The sequence below is a fragment of the Pagrus major genome, chromosome 5, assembly GCF_040436345.1.
Source record: "Pagrus major chromosome 5, Pma_NU_1.0".
In the NCBI taxonomy this organism is placed as follows: Eukaryota; Metazoa; Chordata; class Actinopteri; order Spariformes; family Sparidae; genus Pagrus; species Pagrus major.
In genome coordinates this window covers 26,052,688-26,069,634 of record NC_133219.1, presented here as the reverse complement: position 1 = coordinate 26,069,634, position 16,947 = coordinate 26,052,688, and the positions used below count along the sequence as shown (strand labels likewise).

Below are 16,947 nucleotides of genomic sequence, written 5' to 3'. Positions count from 1 at the left end.
AACTGCAACAAAGGAAGCATGCTCTATGTACCCGCTTTGAGCCAATTTGGCACACTTTGATTTTTCAGCACTAAAAACAATGCAGTGAAGCAAGTGTTGTACCAAATATAATACATAGTACAAGTTTTGTTAATCCAGTATTGGCTCAACAATATACAGTAAAACAAAAAGTATTAAGAAAAAAATAATAATTATTATTATTATTTTTATTTTATTTTTTACTTTTTACAGGCACACACCATTTCTCCCCTTCATTAACTGAAACAGGCTCCACTGAGAAGTTGTCTAAAAAAGTATGCAGTTAAGGTATTTCTGGATAATGAGCATTACATACACACAGGCAGCAACATAGGTAATCTTTTCTAATATGCTCTGAATTTGCAAAGAGCAGCTAAACACATGGGCCAGACCACCCTGGAGCAGGGGGGAGGCGTGTCTGTTCATCATTGTCAGTCGGTGCTACTTGTGCAGAGTCTTTCTAGCATGTCTCCAGTTAAATCTTCAACCCTCTGGAACAGTTAAGTTCATGGAAGATGCCAGAGAACTCTGATGTGAGCTGAGCAGTGTGCTGGAAATGCGTCTCTTGTCCATCAGTAACGGCCTCTCCCTCCTCCTCTCCCTCCTCCTCTCCCTCCTCCTCTTCCCCTGCCACCGCCCCAGCCTCTACCGCGGCTGCTCAGGTGTCCTGCCGAGCGCCTCAGCTTCTTCCTCTCCTCATGGTGTTCCTGCTCTGCTTGCTGCTGCTTCTTCTGCTGCTCTGACTGCAAAGGATAACAGAATATCGCACGTTAAGTAAATAATGTTCTGTGTTTCCGTCCTGTTCATTCATGAGGTAAAATGATTGTACGTTTTATGTATTTTTGTTTATCCATCTATTCTTTGTTTTGTATGTTCCACTTTGTCAAGCGTCCTTGGGTACCCTAAAAAGGCGCTATATAAATTAAATTTCTTCTTCTTACTATTATTATTATTATTATTTATACTTAGAGGAAAAGCGAGCAGTTACAACCATAGCTCACTTGCAGGTAGGGGCATGGGACGACAGAATTTTTAAAGTTTAAATGTTTTCTATATTGTATGGGGAGTATTCACTGTAATATTGAATTATTTCTTGTTTGTTTTCAGGGAATTACTTCTGTGAAGTTTTTGTTTTTTGTACAGCCTCACATATGAATTCCGGACAATATCCAGAGAATCAGGTCCTGGTGAAGTCCATTAAATGTCTGCTTCAACTGATTCAGACATTTGTGTTCACACAAACAGCGTGTCCAACTTCTGTCCATATGATTTCAGGGTAGCAATAAGAGCTGCAACGATTAGTCTATCGAAAGAAGATTAATTGGCATCTATTTTGCAAACTATTTTGATTATAGATTAATAGTAGTAAAAGTAATTTTTTAAGCAAAAATGTCAAACGTGTTGAGTCCGGCTTCTTTATCATTTAGGATAATAAATGGAGTCTTTGGGTTTTGTACGGTTGGTTGGACAAAAGATTTGAAGATGTCAGTTTGGGATGAGCATTTTTCAGAATTTTGTTTACATTTTACTAACTACAATGACTAATCAAACAATCATGAAATTAATTGACAGATTAAGCAATAATGAAAATAATCTTTTGTTGCAGCCGTAGTTATGACTACTGTAAAATCTGTTGGGGATAGCTAATCACCTTTTGATAGTTTTGGGTGTTATTGGTAATATATGTCGCTGACGTTATAAGATTTGGTTGCTTTAAATTTACCATGATTGTGAGACTGCATGAAGTTAAACTGTCTTCAGACCACCTTGATGCATCCTCTCCCCCTTGGACAATTGGCTGCGCAAGTTGGTCTATAGTAGATACAGTGTTTTGTATTTCATAAATTGTACTACATTGCTTGGTGCACCATGTGAACAGTTTACCTTTTTGAGAGTGAACGTTAGCTGTTTGCTGCCCACTGCAGTGTCAGCCATGTTGTTGGTTCCAGTGTGCTCCTCTAACTTCAGACGGTCCTCCAAAGATGCCCTGGAAGAACACACACATACCTCAACACAATGTAACAAACAGTATACAAAGATAGCAGTAAGAAAGCAGTTTTGGCTAGAATTAGAAATTGTAATTTTAATATGTTATATTCTTATTTATTGATTTAAGTTTGAAAATGTGTTAGCATGCACCACAAAATGTCTTCCTTAAGTGGAGTCAGGTTATGCTTCATCATAAACAACTGCAGACCCTAAAGCAATCTGAATAATAATCTGGATTTCAAAGTGTCCCACACGACAAGCCAGTACTCCTCCAACACACAACCATTTAATAAATAAGACATACTTTTGAAGTCTCTGCTTGCGGGCCATGTCATTAAAACTTCGGAACTCCTCCCCAGTTTTGATCTGATAAAACTGAGGCTGACTCATCTTCTTGCTCTCAGCCATGTTTGCGTTTTTTTCTCCTCCGTTCTCCTCCAGCAGGACGGTGTTGCGGTCTACTTCCTTCCTCTTCTGCCGCTGCCGGTCTCGGTCCTCCTGTCGCAGGAGTCTCCGCTGCTCCCTCACCTCCTCCACCCAACTCTTGTCATCATCCGAGCTCTCCTCCTCAGAGCTGCCTCGCCCTTCAGGCTCCTCCTCGTCTTCATCCGCCTGGACAGAGATGGTACAAAACCAAAGTTACTGGTGTGATACTCTTTCGGGACCGAACAATTCCAGAAAATACAGAATGTGCAAACACTGCTTGCGAACAAGATGAACAAGATAAACGGATGACTGTTTATTTCTTTGATTACGGAGTGCTACAGGCTAATGTCACACTTAATACAGTATTTCCAATACAAGAACTGAATGTGGAAATCCACTATTTAGTTAAGCTTCTCTCTTTCATTTCAATTCAATGCCTCAAAAAAACTTGTGTTCTAAATGCCTGGAGACTGTCAAAGTTTCTTGCAGGAAACATAACTAACAGCTAATTTCAGCATTACCTGTTGGGAAGCAGCAACCTGCTGAGCCAGTAGACGCAGCTTCTTCTTCCTCTTTTGTCCGACCTTGGAGACGATGGGGTTGAGCAGGCGGAACTCCTCGCTGTGTTCGTCCACCTGGTACTCTGGGTTTTCGAACATCACTTTGAAGCGGTCGTCACCCAGGATGCTGGGGAGGGCCTGCAGTGTGGATAAATTGAGATTGGAAAAATGATTAATATGATGGTTATGTAGTGCATACTTTTTTGGCAGGAAAAACATTCATCTCAATGATGAGTTCTGAACATCTTAAACGTAAATGAATTCAGGGACCTGAAAAGCTGAAATGAAAACTTGATTTTGTAATCTCCAGTGTGTTCTCCTACCTTGCCCTTCTTTTTCCTCGAGGCCAGCTCGGCTTCATCATCACCCTCCTCCATCAGCTTGAGAGCCAGCTCCTTGTTCACCTTGGGCAGCTTCTGCCTCAGTCACAACACATTGCACATTTGATTACACACAGGAAACAGGAAATATGATCGAATCAGATGTACTTGGATTACATTTTTACTGATATCATCATCAATGCATGCTGACTTGTCTGTGTCTAAACTAACGTGCTGACTTGTGTACTTAACGTGCTGGCTGTGTACTTAACGTGCTGACTTGTTTGTGTCTTCTTGAGAAGGGTTATTTGTTTTAAACAAATAACCGTTCCTAAGAAATGTCTACTAGTCGCTAAACGGTAGTTTTTTTTAAATGCTTCAGAAGAGTCAGACAAGATGAAGAAAATCTGGGCAAACCAGTATGAAATGTACATTTTAACCCATGAAATGATCATGGGGAACTGATATATGTCAAGAAAGCATGTAAAAAATGTATTAAGAAGATATTGGAATTTGTTTTCAATACTGAGCAAGGAAGAGTCTAAACAAGTGATCTGAATGGCTTTCTCCCATATACAAACATAAAAGATAGAGGGGATAACTTCTCAGGGCCAGAGACTTGAAAAGTTCATCTTTGCAAACTAAGATGAGACACTTTGTTAGGACCTCTCACCTTAACCTGCACTCTTTGGGTCCTGGACTCCTCAATCTTCTGGCGGATCTTATCCTTGCGATACTCCTCGTATGCAAAAGGATTTGCCATGGTTTTGACCTGCGCGCAAACCAAACAGCAAAACTGTCAAACCTAAACATACCTAACAGCAGGTTTTGTCTCAGTCTGGATTTAACAACACAGCTATTTAATTAAGACACGTTGACACGAAGTTGACATGGCGGTTAGACACCTTACCTTGTGATAAAGCCTGATGTCCATGAAATAGCCGTGCATGTAGGCTCTCAAAAGAGATGATCCCACCAGGTGAGACAAACCTAATAAAAATATGGCAAACACATTATTATTATTATTTCTTTTATTTGAACAGGGACAGTGCACAATAAAACATTAACCCTGTATGTAACAAGGACAGATGCATTGCACCGGGTTTTAGCAAGTTGCTATTTTCCACCCGTAGTCCCTGGGCAGGTAGATGGAACATACAATAAATTAAAAACAGTTACTAAATTCACAGTTGTGCAAAATATCAATTACAGAGTTATGAATGCACACATTCCCCCATCATTAAAACAATTTACCCCCCTCCCACCAACTTTTATAAATAAATATGCCCCCCCCCCATGAAAAACTTTGGTCCAATCTGAAATATATCTTCCCTTGCAAGGCAGTTGGAATTGCAAGATCAGGTGATCATGTGATCTTGCAGATCCATCATACCAGGTTTCACCAACCAATTGATCGGTTGAACCAATCAGTGTCCTTTAAGAAACTACTGGCAACTACATGCATGGTTTAGGTGTGATGACCAGCAAGACAACTGACTGTTTGTCAAGACATTAGTGTAACTGCTGTAATAGCATCAGTTATATCAGAACTGGAGAGTTTATTTCAGAAAGAAGAGTAAAGAACAACTCTGAAGGCTTTAAAAAAAGAAGAAGAAAATTTCATGTTTTCACTCTGACTGTATTCCATTGGTCCTAGCACTCTCCTACTGTTGATCTGATTGGTTTCAGGTAGCCAGTGATAGACTATGATAATACAGAGGGTTGTCTGATCACCTGCCAAGTATTTTGCGAAAGTGCCTGCCCTTTTCCAAACTGTTTCTAGTGGCACCTTTCCAACTGGTTTTGTGAAACAAACCATCTGGAGTGTCAGGTTAAATTCTATCATCAACTAATGAATGGAGTACAATCAAATGTACTATTCATGGTCCCCAGAGGATGAACCCCACTGATGATTCTTTCTTCTACTACCACAATGACGTTATTTTTTTGAATTTTCTTTTCAATATCTTAACAGCCACTACATGGACTGCCAGGGACTTTGGTAAAGATATCGATGGTGCCCAGAACAATAATTTTAATGACATTGGTGACTTTTCCCCCAGTGCCACCATGAGGTTGACATCAGTGGTACATGGTGAAAGGTCTTGATGACAACTTTGCTGTTCCTGTAATTTTTCACCTAGAACCATCATTTGGCATATGATCAAAATACCCACAAAATATTGGCACACCCATCTGCCCCAGCTGTGTTTTGTGTTATTTAGTAAATATTAGCATGCAACACACTAAACTAAAATGGTAAACATGGTAAACATTTTGCCAGCTAAACTTACCAAGCATGTTAGCATTGTCGTTGTGGGCGTGTTAATATGATAATGTTAGCATTTAGCTCAAATGCTGTATAGCCTCACAGAGACATTAGTATGGCTGTAGACTTGGGCCTCATTTACAACAAATCAGCCACAGTGTTGCATGGTGGTGTGGGAGTGTCATTCCATGGTCTATTTGTGTGACGTCATGTCGTGAACTTTAACGCCAGCAATCTAGAAAGTGGCGGTAATGCACCTCAAAGCGGTTGGCCACTTGCAATTAAACAAAAAAGGAGAAGCTGCTTTGTTGCTATGCTACTAGCATGATGGTCTTAACGAGTGATTGTTTATCCTCAACAACAGATTTACAAAAACAAAAGTAAACAACAGCCTTTGTTTTCAGGATTTACCTGAGAATAAACTTGCTTACAGAAAAACTATTTTGTGAGATATATGTCCAAAATGTATGAGCTTTAAAAATATGTCATTAAAAAAAGAGAACCTCCAACCTCGATTTCTCACTCGAGGGTGTGAACGGGAGCAGCAGCATGCAAAGGTTGTGCTAATTGTAAGTAAAACATTCTTCTTGTATCTTGTATCAAAGCCAGTCAGCCAGTGAGAGAATGTGGATACAGAGACACAGAGAATGTAGAGTAAGTGTCGTCCCAGTGGGCTCTCCTCATGTTGCCTCCTGGTTACATAACAGGGCCACATTACGCGGCTCCTGTAAATCAACACCGCTGTTCCCCTGCCTGCCCCCTCCTCTCCTTTTATTCCACAGCAGCCAACCATCTTTCTGCTTCTTGCCATTTGATCTCTTTACTGCTGAGCCTGCATTCCAATGTTCATTCAACCCTTCCAGTGTCCACTCCCCCGACCCTCCTTCCTCCCACCCCCACACGCTGCTTCTTACCTAAAGCCTCTCAAACGTTCCCTGGGCCTCTAGTTAGGTAGTCTAGCCACACGTGCTAACCCCAAAGGCGGCAAAGTGGCTCAGTCTGACTCATAGTTTTGGGTGTAACTTTCAGGGCTGGGATTAAACTTTCTATTTGAGCAGGGATCTCTTTAATCTTCTGTACTTTCTAACTAAGATAACTAATGCACCACTTGCATATTTGGTTTTGGGAAGTATTTTCTGTTGAATAGGTTGTTTAACTTTGAGGTTTACTTCCATTTGCAGTGAGGTTTGTGACGAAAAAAGAAATCAAGGCAGCAAGGTCTCACCCAGATTTTCCAGGTCCTTCCGGGTGACAAACTTGTAGTCATCATATACTGTGCTCTCTGGGCTTTCCTCCAGCTCCTCTGTCAGGTTGTCAAGGAAGGAGCACCACTTAGGCGCAGGACCCAGAGCCTAAACACGCACACAAACACACAAACACGTCAGCACTCCCAGTTCAGATTTAGATTGTTAAGTAAGCATTAAACCTGCCATGTATGTATTTGTTGAAACAAAAATAGACTGTCCAACTGTCTAAGGTCGTGTTTCCATTCCAGTTAGACATAATTTAGCCCTTCCTTTTCCAAGGAACTGTAGATTTTGGCCTCATGTTAACTGACACTGGCACAGTGACAAATGTCACTGCTTCTCAGGTTGAGCAATCATTTCACAGTGTGCACCCTTTGGCTGCAAATCCAAATTTTGTGTTAAAGGCAAAAAAAAGAAAAGAAAAAAGAAAATCATGATTCACAAACATTCCCAACATTGTCACTGCTGACTGCGCACTTGAAATTCTAACTTTGACATAACCTCATGTCCAGAAACGCTATCAATAATATTACCCAACCACGAAATTCATATATGTTCCTGTCAATATCTTGTTTGGAAGGCAAAACCAGCTAAAGCTGCAGTTGATTAATTGATTATCTAAATTTAAAAAAATTGACAAGGAACTCAATATTACTGAACAGGTTACACCCATAGACACACAGTATGCAACATGTGGCGAGGGGTAACTTTTGTTTTAAAGGACAGTTTTGGATCTTTTAAGGGCACCTTCACAGCAGACTTAAGTGTAATGTGTATATTTTAAGCTATTGCTCATCTATAGCAATGCCAGTGATTAACTGCTCCACTTACTGTGCTAACATTAGCACCTTTATGAACTGTCTGAGTGACACCCGTCTTTGAGTCTGAACTAATCGGCTATCCCGGGGCTCTTGCCAACTAGCCACATGCTGCTAATTCTCCACCTACCCCCGACAAATGCTGGTTCGCATAAAATCAAACTGTTTTACACTCGCACACTGGACCGGACTGGAATAGTTTCACATTTCGTTTGTCTTTGTCTCCAACAACATGCAGTTACAGAAGAAATTGAACAAAAGGCAGAGCTAAGGTTAACTGGTTTTAAAAGGTAGATCAAAGATCCTCTCATGCTGTGACGTCTCACTGAGGTGTGATCAATGAATGGGTGGAATTCCAATGCAATAGGCCAGACTCAGCATTTTCTGCCTCTTTTGTGGAATTTGTTTGGTCCACCTAGATGATGACGTCTTGTGGCCTCACACACTGAGGCCAAAGTTAACAGACAGTTAAGCACTCAGTCATTCTTATCACTGCTGAGCTGATAAAGCTGCAAGCTGTCCTTCAGACATAACCAGAGCTGTATGAGGAGCTGAGGGCGGCTTTTTCGATGCAGAAACATCACAGAAGCATAAATGTCAGGTTGCTCAAACAAGTCTGAACACAGATCCTGATTTTCCGAGAAGTCTGCTTTCTGAGACTATAAACAATGACATGAAAAGTCTCACTCAGGGCAGGACGTAATTGCTGTCTGAACTAACCTCAGTGCTACAATTCTTTGAAAATGACATCAAAGGTTGTGGCCTAAAGTGGAGCCAACAAACTGTGAATTCCTCATCTTTCTCATCAAAAGTGTATTTAGCTTTTGACTGCTATACAATTGTTTTTTCTGAAAATGGTTCCCATGGGGCACACAAGTCGCCTCTCTATGGCACTTATCCTCTGAGCCAACTAGGGCTTTGATTGTCCATTATTGGATTCATCTTCCAACTATTTTCTCAATTACTCGCTTCATTCTTTGCTCAGTTAAATTTAAGAAAGTAGGAGTAATTGCCAATCACAGTTTCTTAAAGCCCAAGACGATGTCTTCAATCAATTAATTTGCCCCATCCACAATGCAGAACCTACAAATATTGAATTTACTATCACATAAGACAAATGAAATCAGCACAGCCTTACAACTGACAAGCTGGAACTAGCAAATGTTGGCATTTTTGCTTGAATAAAGCCAAACCTTTGTTTCAGCTGTAGATCAAACACGGACTACAACAGCTTAGTGATGAATTCACCTAATGAAGGACAGAATGTCCTAAGTTCAGCGCTTCCACTCCCACCATCCCTAGAATTTCCCCATTTACACAAAGCAAAGTCTAGTTTACTCTACAAACACAGAAATACCCACCGGGAACAACACACTTTAAATAAAATCAGAGTCATAGGACAGACTGTTGATGATACGTTTTCACCAGCTTTAGTCATTATGTAGTGGCCTTGTGAGAACCAGATCAATGGAAGAGAAAATAAACGTACACACTATTTCTTGCTTCCTCCTACACATGTCCGTAAACAGTCACCTGAATCACTGAGGCTTGTACACAAAGCTGTTCTGTGACATCAAATAAAAAGAAAAGCATCCATCTCAGATATGTGCTGTCAGCACAGCACCTGATGAACAGGGTGTGAATGTGACAGGTCTGCTGCACACTGGTTATACCAGTGTATACTAAGCCAGCAGTAATGAATACAAATGCCTCTGTACTCACCGGGATGTAGAATGTGTTCATCTTGGGATCTTCATTTGCAGTGAAGAGCATACCTATCAATGAGACACAGGATGTATGCTTAACAATGTCAGGAAGGAAGCAGGGCAGATGTCACAGAGCTCATCTGTAATGTAAACACTACATTTAGTTTCAATTATGCATATTTGAAGGTCTTATTAAACTTAAAAAATAAAAAATAAACCATTATGTGAAATAGTGAACACGGCTGGTTTAGATTTGATAGTCTGATTAGACTATCATCTCTTGAGGTAAAAAGTGGTATTATGAGATGGGTCAGACAGGGGCTAGCTAGTTAACGTGCTAACTCCAGTAGAGATCTCTACATCTACATCTTGTGTTTTTGACGTAACATCAAAACTGTTCTTTTGATAATTTTAGTCAACTTCTGAATGTTTTAAACTAAATTTCTAACACATTGCACATTTGCACAGGCACATTTATTATATATTGCACACGTCATGTACACACAAGGACAGTTACTGTATATAGTATGTTTATCTTTATTCTAATATTTTTTTATTATATATTTTATTCAAATTGTTATTTTATTCTTTCCAATATCTCTTTATTATTGTCTCTATTTTTGAGACTTATTCTTGTGCTGCTACTTATTTCCCTCTGTACTGCTGTGTTACCTGCGAATTTCTCCCAAGGGGGATCAATAAAGGAACATCTTATCTTATCTTAAAGAAAGAAACATGAATAGAATGAGCTGAGTAACGTAGCTAATGTATATTGTCTTTACCTCACTGCTCTTAAAAAAGGTTTAAGATATGGAACCACGTGTAAAACGAACTTACATAACTTACTTAAATAAAGATCTAAATGATGACTTCAACATTGACTTTTGTTCCTTGTTTAAACTGACTGGCATGCAATCAGTCTCTAGTGTGTGAACTCTACTGTAAGATGGTGCCCCCCAGAGGCGAAAGACAGCTAGAGGTTGTTACAAGGGTTCACTTTTGAAATCATTTTAAAAGACCAAATTTTGACAATTTGTAGCTACATTAAAACTTACACGAAATTAGCAATGCCAGCAAGTGCTAACAATGCTATCTGCAGAAACAACACTTGACTTAACTCCTTAAGTTTAAGTTAAGTTTCATTCCTCCTGACCTTTTTTCAGTTTATTTTTAGTGACTATGTTTGCCCCTAAACACTTTTAAGTTACTATTCAGTAGTTACATGTAGTTTTTTATGCTTCATTTATTAGATGTTCATTATGTAAAATAACTAATACTCTAGTTACTAGTTTTTATAAATGATTTTTTTGTACTCCCGCTGCTGCAATGCTTCTATTTCAGAATCAGAATTCCTTTATTAGTCCCGCAAACGGGGAAATTTGTGCGTCACAGCAGTCAAAGGAAAGTTCAATATAACAATAAACAATAATAATAGTAAAAAATAAACAATATAATAAAAAGGTAAGAAAAAGAAATAGAATTGTATATACATAAATGTACAAATATAAACAGTGTAATTATAGACAGTGTGTGCAGTGTATTATCCTGAATGGGACCAACAAAGTACATTTTTTCTCATGACATTGTTGGAAAAGTTGTTCTCACCTGTATTAGGGTAGATGCAAACATCATTGATGTTGGTCTGAGGCTGTATGGAGGAGAACACTTTGCCCTGTAGCAAACAGATAGAACACATAAAAGATAAGGACATCAGAAAGAGTCTAAAGGGATCCGGACAGTCCAGTCCTGTCGTTGTTGTACTGAAGCAACCATTTCCAACGACTAGACCATGAGTACGTACATATTTCTGCCAACAAGCTACCATCTTACATGGCCTGATATTAGTGTAAGGAGACTTGAAAACGGCAATAGACTATATAAATATGAAAAAAAACCTTAATACATCATCATCCACGTGTACAGAATGTAATAAAAAGAAAATCATTACAAATGATATTATCAGCTAACAAATGAAGTGAAATGTCTTTGAAAAATGTCCATGAATTTTCAGAATATATAGTATTTGGTATGTTCCCCTTTTGCTTTAATGACAACATGCACTTGAGCTGGCATGGACTCCTCAAGTTTAACACATTTTATGCAATAAGCACAAACAAATTCTGTATCTGAGCTGAGGGTGCTTTTCTAACTCTCATTGTACTGAGCTTAATATCTTGATCTTCTGATGGTGTGGTCACTTTTGGTCCTGGATCGTTCTTTGGATACAAGTGATTCAGTTTCTGCAAAGCATTTTAAAGTTCCATGCACTGCCCCCTCAGAAACCTTTAGTCTAGCCATGTAATGACTTGACTTGACACTGCAGCAGGATAATGAGCCCAAACACACCCTAAAGTTGTGCAAGAACTACCTGAAGACCAAAGAAGACCAAGGAGTCCTGACTGTCATTGTCTCCATGCCAGGTCGAGTGCATGCTATCATTAAAGTCAATGGGGGAAATACCAAATACCAAAGATATTCTAAAATTCATCAACCCCACTGAATATTAATGGGGGCACTTGAAGACAGAGAAAGCCAAGCATTCTGTCACATCAGAAGCTTTCAGAAACACTGTCAAAGCATGCTGGGATAGCATGAGTCATTAGGTTTAACACAAACCTGTGGAGTCCATGCCAATTCAAGTGCATGCTGTCATAAAGCAAAAAGTGGGACATACCAAATACTTAAATATGTGAGCAACAATAGGTATATCAGGTCCTGTAATGGCTGTTACTGATTCTTACAGTGTCTTTGTTCCAGATTTTTATAATCTTTGAGTCGGCAGACACAATGAGGTCCAGCTGATCGTGGAAGTGGAGTGACTTGATTGGCAGGTTGTAGAAGTGGTCTTTAACCAGCAGCGGCTGGTTGGAGCGCAGGTCATAGAGCAGCACCTGAGAGATAAAGCAAACACAACTATTAAAATCTATTTCATTCTTAAAGAAGTAGGCTTCCAAATGCTAAAATAATAATAAAAATGTTGGGAATGTGTTTATGGCCGTTATATTATTCCTAACATCAATGTTCCCCTTTATATTAAAACCAACAGCAAATAGCTGCATTAAACCAAAAGAGGCAACATCACAGGGGCACCAGCTCCGCCTGACTTGTAAGTTCTGAGCTCCTTTTGAGAACAGTGTCACCTCATGAGTCAACTAATCGCAGGAAGAAGAGGCAAAATTTCACACCATGCGGGCAGCTGAGAGTTTACAACAACAACAACAACAACAACAACAACAACAACAACAACAACAACAACAACAACAACAAACAGAGCGGAAGTGGAGCACGCTGATTGCAGACCAGTGATAAAGACACATGTCAACAGGATGGACTGGTGTCCAGCAGCTGTTGACAGTCATCATTAAAAACAAAAGCTAACACTTCTTTGAATTATAAGCTTGACTCACCTGTCCTGTGCTGGTGCCGACTGCCATGGTGAGAGAGCCATTAAACTTCAGTGCACTTATGGAGGGCAAACTTTGAACTCTGTCAACAAAACAGAAATAAGAAAACATTATATCAATATGATATTAAAGGGATAAATGGCAAAGTGAGACATAAAGACAAAATTATGAAATCATGGTAGTGTTGCTGCTTTGTGATCGATTAATAAACTGTGAATCAGATGAAAGCTGGATGTTGTACCATAATGATGCACAGCTTGCAGCTTGTTTTTCATGCAGCAAATTTACTGGCAGTAAAGAAAAGTGCCATGTGGCTACATACAGTATGCATCGTCAGGCTAACATCAGCTGAAATTATGTCACATGTCACTGTAACAGCTTGGTACGTACTCTGTTCCTTCAGGGAGGCTGCTCAGGGCGCAGTCCAGCATGCCCACTCTGTTCCGGACACGAGGGTCCCAGCATTCAACCCTGCCCTGGGATCCCAACAGAAGAGATATCAAACAAACGCAGGGTAACACAAGGTTTGAGGAAGCTACAACTCATGACTTTATAAAGATTTGTAAAGCTAACTGGGGCATTTTATAAGGATCAATAGAAAACTGCAATGGACTTATTGTGTTGCCAGCTCCTAATGTACGACGGATGTAATGGTTTAAAACTTGAAAACTTTAACACTCAGAAATGATGCAACAGACATATTTTTATCAGTCCAGCTCATTAAAACACATGTAAGTAAAAATATGAAAATATCTGTTTAAAACAGGCAAAATCAACCGGTTTATTACTGAACACAGCCAATGAAAGTGAAAAGTTCTGTGCTTTACTATAATATAATGCAGTACAAGTCTCTATATATTATAAAATGCACTTAGCAATGAACAGCCAGCCACACACACAGTCATGGTTTCAACTGTGTCTGCTAATAACTGATGCCTCATCTCACACACAGGCTGCAATGGCACTTACCTCAGAGGTTCCTGTGGCAAACAAATGATGGACGGGATTGATGTCACACACATTGTTCTCTCTGGTCGAGAAGTCAAGACAAAGAATCATCATAAACATCAGCTGAGAGCAATGACATCAAGCTGACCAGTTAATGACCAGTAAATGTCAGATTGCACAAAAGACTTGAGTGGTACAATGGTTTTTTACATTTTCCCCTGGCTGAATCTAGCATTAACCACTCACTGTTATTGGTTACATAGTATCACTGCACACAAAAACTATTAGCAGTTAGGGAAAACACTTTGTTGTACTTACACAGCATCTGTCTGAAGTGAGTTGAGGAAGCATCCTTGTTCAAGATTCAGCCTGAAAACTTCTGAACTGAAAATATAAACAAAAAAATCATCTGTGATCAGCAAACAAATTTGTTCGACATGCACAGGACAAATATCTAAAAGGTGCCAGAATGACAGAGTGCCTCAACATCTATTGTTCAATCCTACTCTCACCTTGTCCCCACAAAAAAGAGGTCGCAGGAAGGGTAGTGGTAAGAAAAGTCCCGTCCAAACTTTGGAATGCGTGTCTTGTAGTAGTGTCCGTGCTGGGAGTGAAACTCTACGTAGCGGTCAGAGTGTAAAAACACCAACTGCACAAACACACAGAGAAATAAATGGTGTACAGAGATGTCCTGGTCTACAAATCATGTTTCCAGATGTAAGAAAACATGTTTGTTTAGTACAGACCCCAACAAATGTCACATCATCCTGATTTTAATAGTTTTTCAGCGAAAATGTAAATTGCAATGCAAGAATGATAATTTCCAATAATCAAGAATCATACTGTAATAGCAATGTCAAAATAATTGCAACATTAGTTTTTGAAAACATATCGTGCAGCCCTACGTCATACATAAGTAATATAGTTTTAACCTTGTCCCTGCAATCTAGGCGGAAGTTAATTTGATTAATCCTGGGTAGTAGTACAGATTAATATACATGTAGTTAATTAATTGTAAACCCAAAGACTTCTGGACTTTACAACACTCTGAAATTATGGAAACATTTGGATCACACGAGTCGGAAACAATCTTAAGCAACCACAAAAAATCTAATCTAATTCCACAAATAGTATAATGCTAATAACATTAGTATAGTCTAAAGTTCATCTCTATCCATCGGAGCAGAAATACGGTGTTTAATGAGAACAAATAGACACGCAAAAAAAACATATGTTGATTTAAAATATGAACATCAACATTATGAATGGCACTTTGAACTACTCGGTATAGCCCCACCTCACAAAAAGGTCCATCCTACTAATAACTACTGTTACATCAGGGGGATCCCTGTGAAAGTTTAATTTTACAGGTAAGTTAACCAAAACCTCACCGATCCTTCCAGCAATGGCATGACAATACTACGCATTTACAGACCACATAGGTATTAAATGATGTCACTACATAACAATAAAGATCATACGGCAAAGAGTTGGGGCAAGAGAGCCCCAAATTGCTTACCTTAGAGTAGTCATCTGACAGGATGTCAAAGGCCACAACTTTGAGAGAGAGAGGAAGAAAATTCATCACATTTAGTCGTACATGACATGGGGGCTCTACAACAAGTGGGTGTGTCTGCTGACTTACCATCTGAATCCAGACAGCGCTCAAACTTCAGGGACAGTTGGTAGGTGTCATAGCAGCGAATCCTGGGTTTGTAAGTGCCTGAAATTAATGGAAGATAAAAAAACATACTCAAAAAATGAAGCAACTGCATTCCTGCCTATTCTGACTGACAACTGGTGGTCTGATGAAACACTATCCACAGCTCGTCTTACCTGCTGCCAGGATGAACTGACCATCCCTCGACACTTTAATAGAGGTGCACACTGTAGGCATCTCAAAGTCCTGGATGAGTTCAATCCTGCGCTGGATGTCTGGGGGAGAAATGAAATGTCAGAATACTACATACATAATGTGTATGTGGAGGACAATTAACCAGCCTGTGGTGCTGAAATTGTAGTACTCAACTCACCGACATCTTTCTTTTGTAACTGTCTCTTCTTCCGATCTGACAGCCACTGCGTTTAAGATGTACAGGTGGTTAGGATTTGGCATTAAGATAACCAATAACGCAGCGTTTAGTTACAGCCATAGATGTGTTTCATATTACTCGCTTCATACCCTTGTTTGATTTGTTTTAGTTTATGTCAACTAATATTACTGAAACAGCATTAACTGAAATGAGTGGTGCAATAATGAGGTACTACGAAATAGTAGATTAATAGTCACGACTAGCTGTGTTAGCTAGCTACCTTAGCTAGTTTCAAGGTAAGCAGTAAAGTTTATAGCTAGCTTATGAAATATAATTAACCGTTGGGAGCAAGCCGTATTTCTTACCTCCGGAAGAGACTTTCCATAGCTTAAATTGTAAATCTTCACATCATTCACGCTAGATATCTGCATCGTAGAGAGCGAACAAGACTCTGGTTACACATAACACTGTCACTACACACCGCTGAACAGCACTGAATCCACGTTGTGCCTCGGAGCCAAAACAGGAAGTCAAGATGTGTTTTCCGAAATAGGTCCGAGTGGAAACCACACTGAGAAAACAGTCCCGCCCCTGTCCAAAAATTCTGGGTTAAAACGATTATTGACAAAATTGATAAAAGTTCATTCGTCATTCGTGTTACACACTTACGTTAAATAGCAGCATTGTTTTATCCATAATGTTAGCATAGGTCAAGAGCCAATAGTTATATATAGTTAATATATATATATTTAATTTACAAATTGACAATGAAGACTGCAGCCTACGAAACGTTAGTAAATTAGCTAACTTCGCTGTTTTAAATTTAAAATAAAATATCAATTTATTTGTTTAGAACAAATGACTGAGAATGATTGTATTGACAATCTTCAAGGCCTCCACTGCCATACAAACTTAAAGAAATACGGAAACCTAAACGATGCTAATCTGAAGAGGCATAATACACTGACTATCTGACTACTACTACTACGCCTGAACATATCATCACATAATATAAAATATAGATAAAATGTCAGGTCATTGTTTTATTCGGCTAGATTCTAAGATTCAAATCGTTCCCATTTAAAGTTCAAACATGTTGAAAAGTTCAGAAATATCTAAAACGTAAAATTATTTTGTAGCGAGCTTTGAGTAACATGGAGAGTGACAGCAAAGTTTCAAATTGAAAGTCAGCCATTTTTAGCACTTGCT

At 39.2% G+C, this 16,947-nt stretch overlaps 1 protein-coding gene across 1 annotated transcript; it reads right to left on the bottom strand.

Moving 5' to 3' along the window:
* Nucleotides 1-185: 185 nt before the first annotated feature.
* Nucleotides 186-16,235, bottom strand: nol10 (nucleolar protein 10). Its single transcript, XM_073466946.1, has 21 exons — nucleotides 16,104-16,235; nucleotides 15,739-15,784; nucleotides 15,542-15,640; nucleotides 15,351-15,428; nucleotides 15,225-15,262; nucleotides 14,218-14,354; nucleotides 14,024-14,089; nucleotides 13,727-13,787; nucleotides 13,148-13,233; nucleotides 12,761-12,839; nucleotides 12,095-12,244; nucleotides 10,959-11,025; nucleotides 9,370-9,422; nucleotides 6,808-6,934; nucleotides 4,224-4,303; nucleotides 3,987-4,085; nucleotides 3,317-3,409; nucleotides 2,955-3,131; nucleotides 2,312-2,619; nucleotides 1,903-2,005; nucleotides 186-761 (listed from the first exon to the last, which is right to left on the bottom strand). Exons 1-21 carry the CDS (start codon nucleotides 16,167-16,169, stop codon nucleotides 591-593), a joined length of 2,184 nt encoding a protein of 727 aa, XP_073323047.1. The 5' UTR covers nucleotides 16,170-16,235; the 3' UTR covers nucleotides 186-590.
* Between the last annotated feature and the right edge of the window lie 712 nt (nucleotides 16,236-16,947).

Coding starts and splice junctions, on each gene's coding strand:
- nol10 (XM_073466946.1), bottom strand. CDS start 16,169: ATGCAGATATCTAGCGTGAATGATGTGAAGATTTACAATTTAAGCTAT. Junction 9,423..10,958: donor TTGCATCTACCCTAATACAG/GTGAGAACAACT, acceptor TCTCATTGATAG/GTATGCTCTTCACTGCAAAT. Junction 4,304..6,807: donor GAAGGACCTGGAAAATCTGG/GTGAGACCTTGC, acceptor TATTTTTATTAG/GTTTGTCTCACCTGGTGGGA.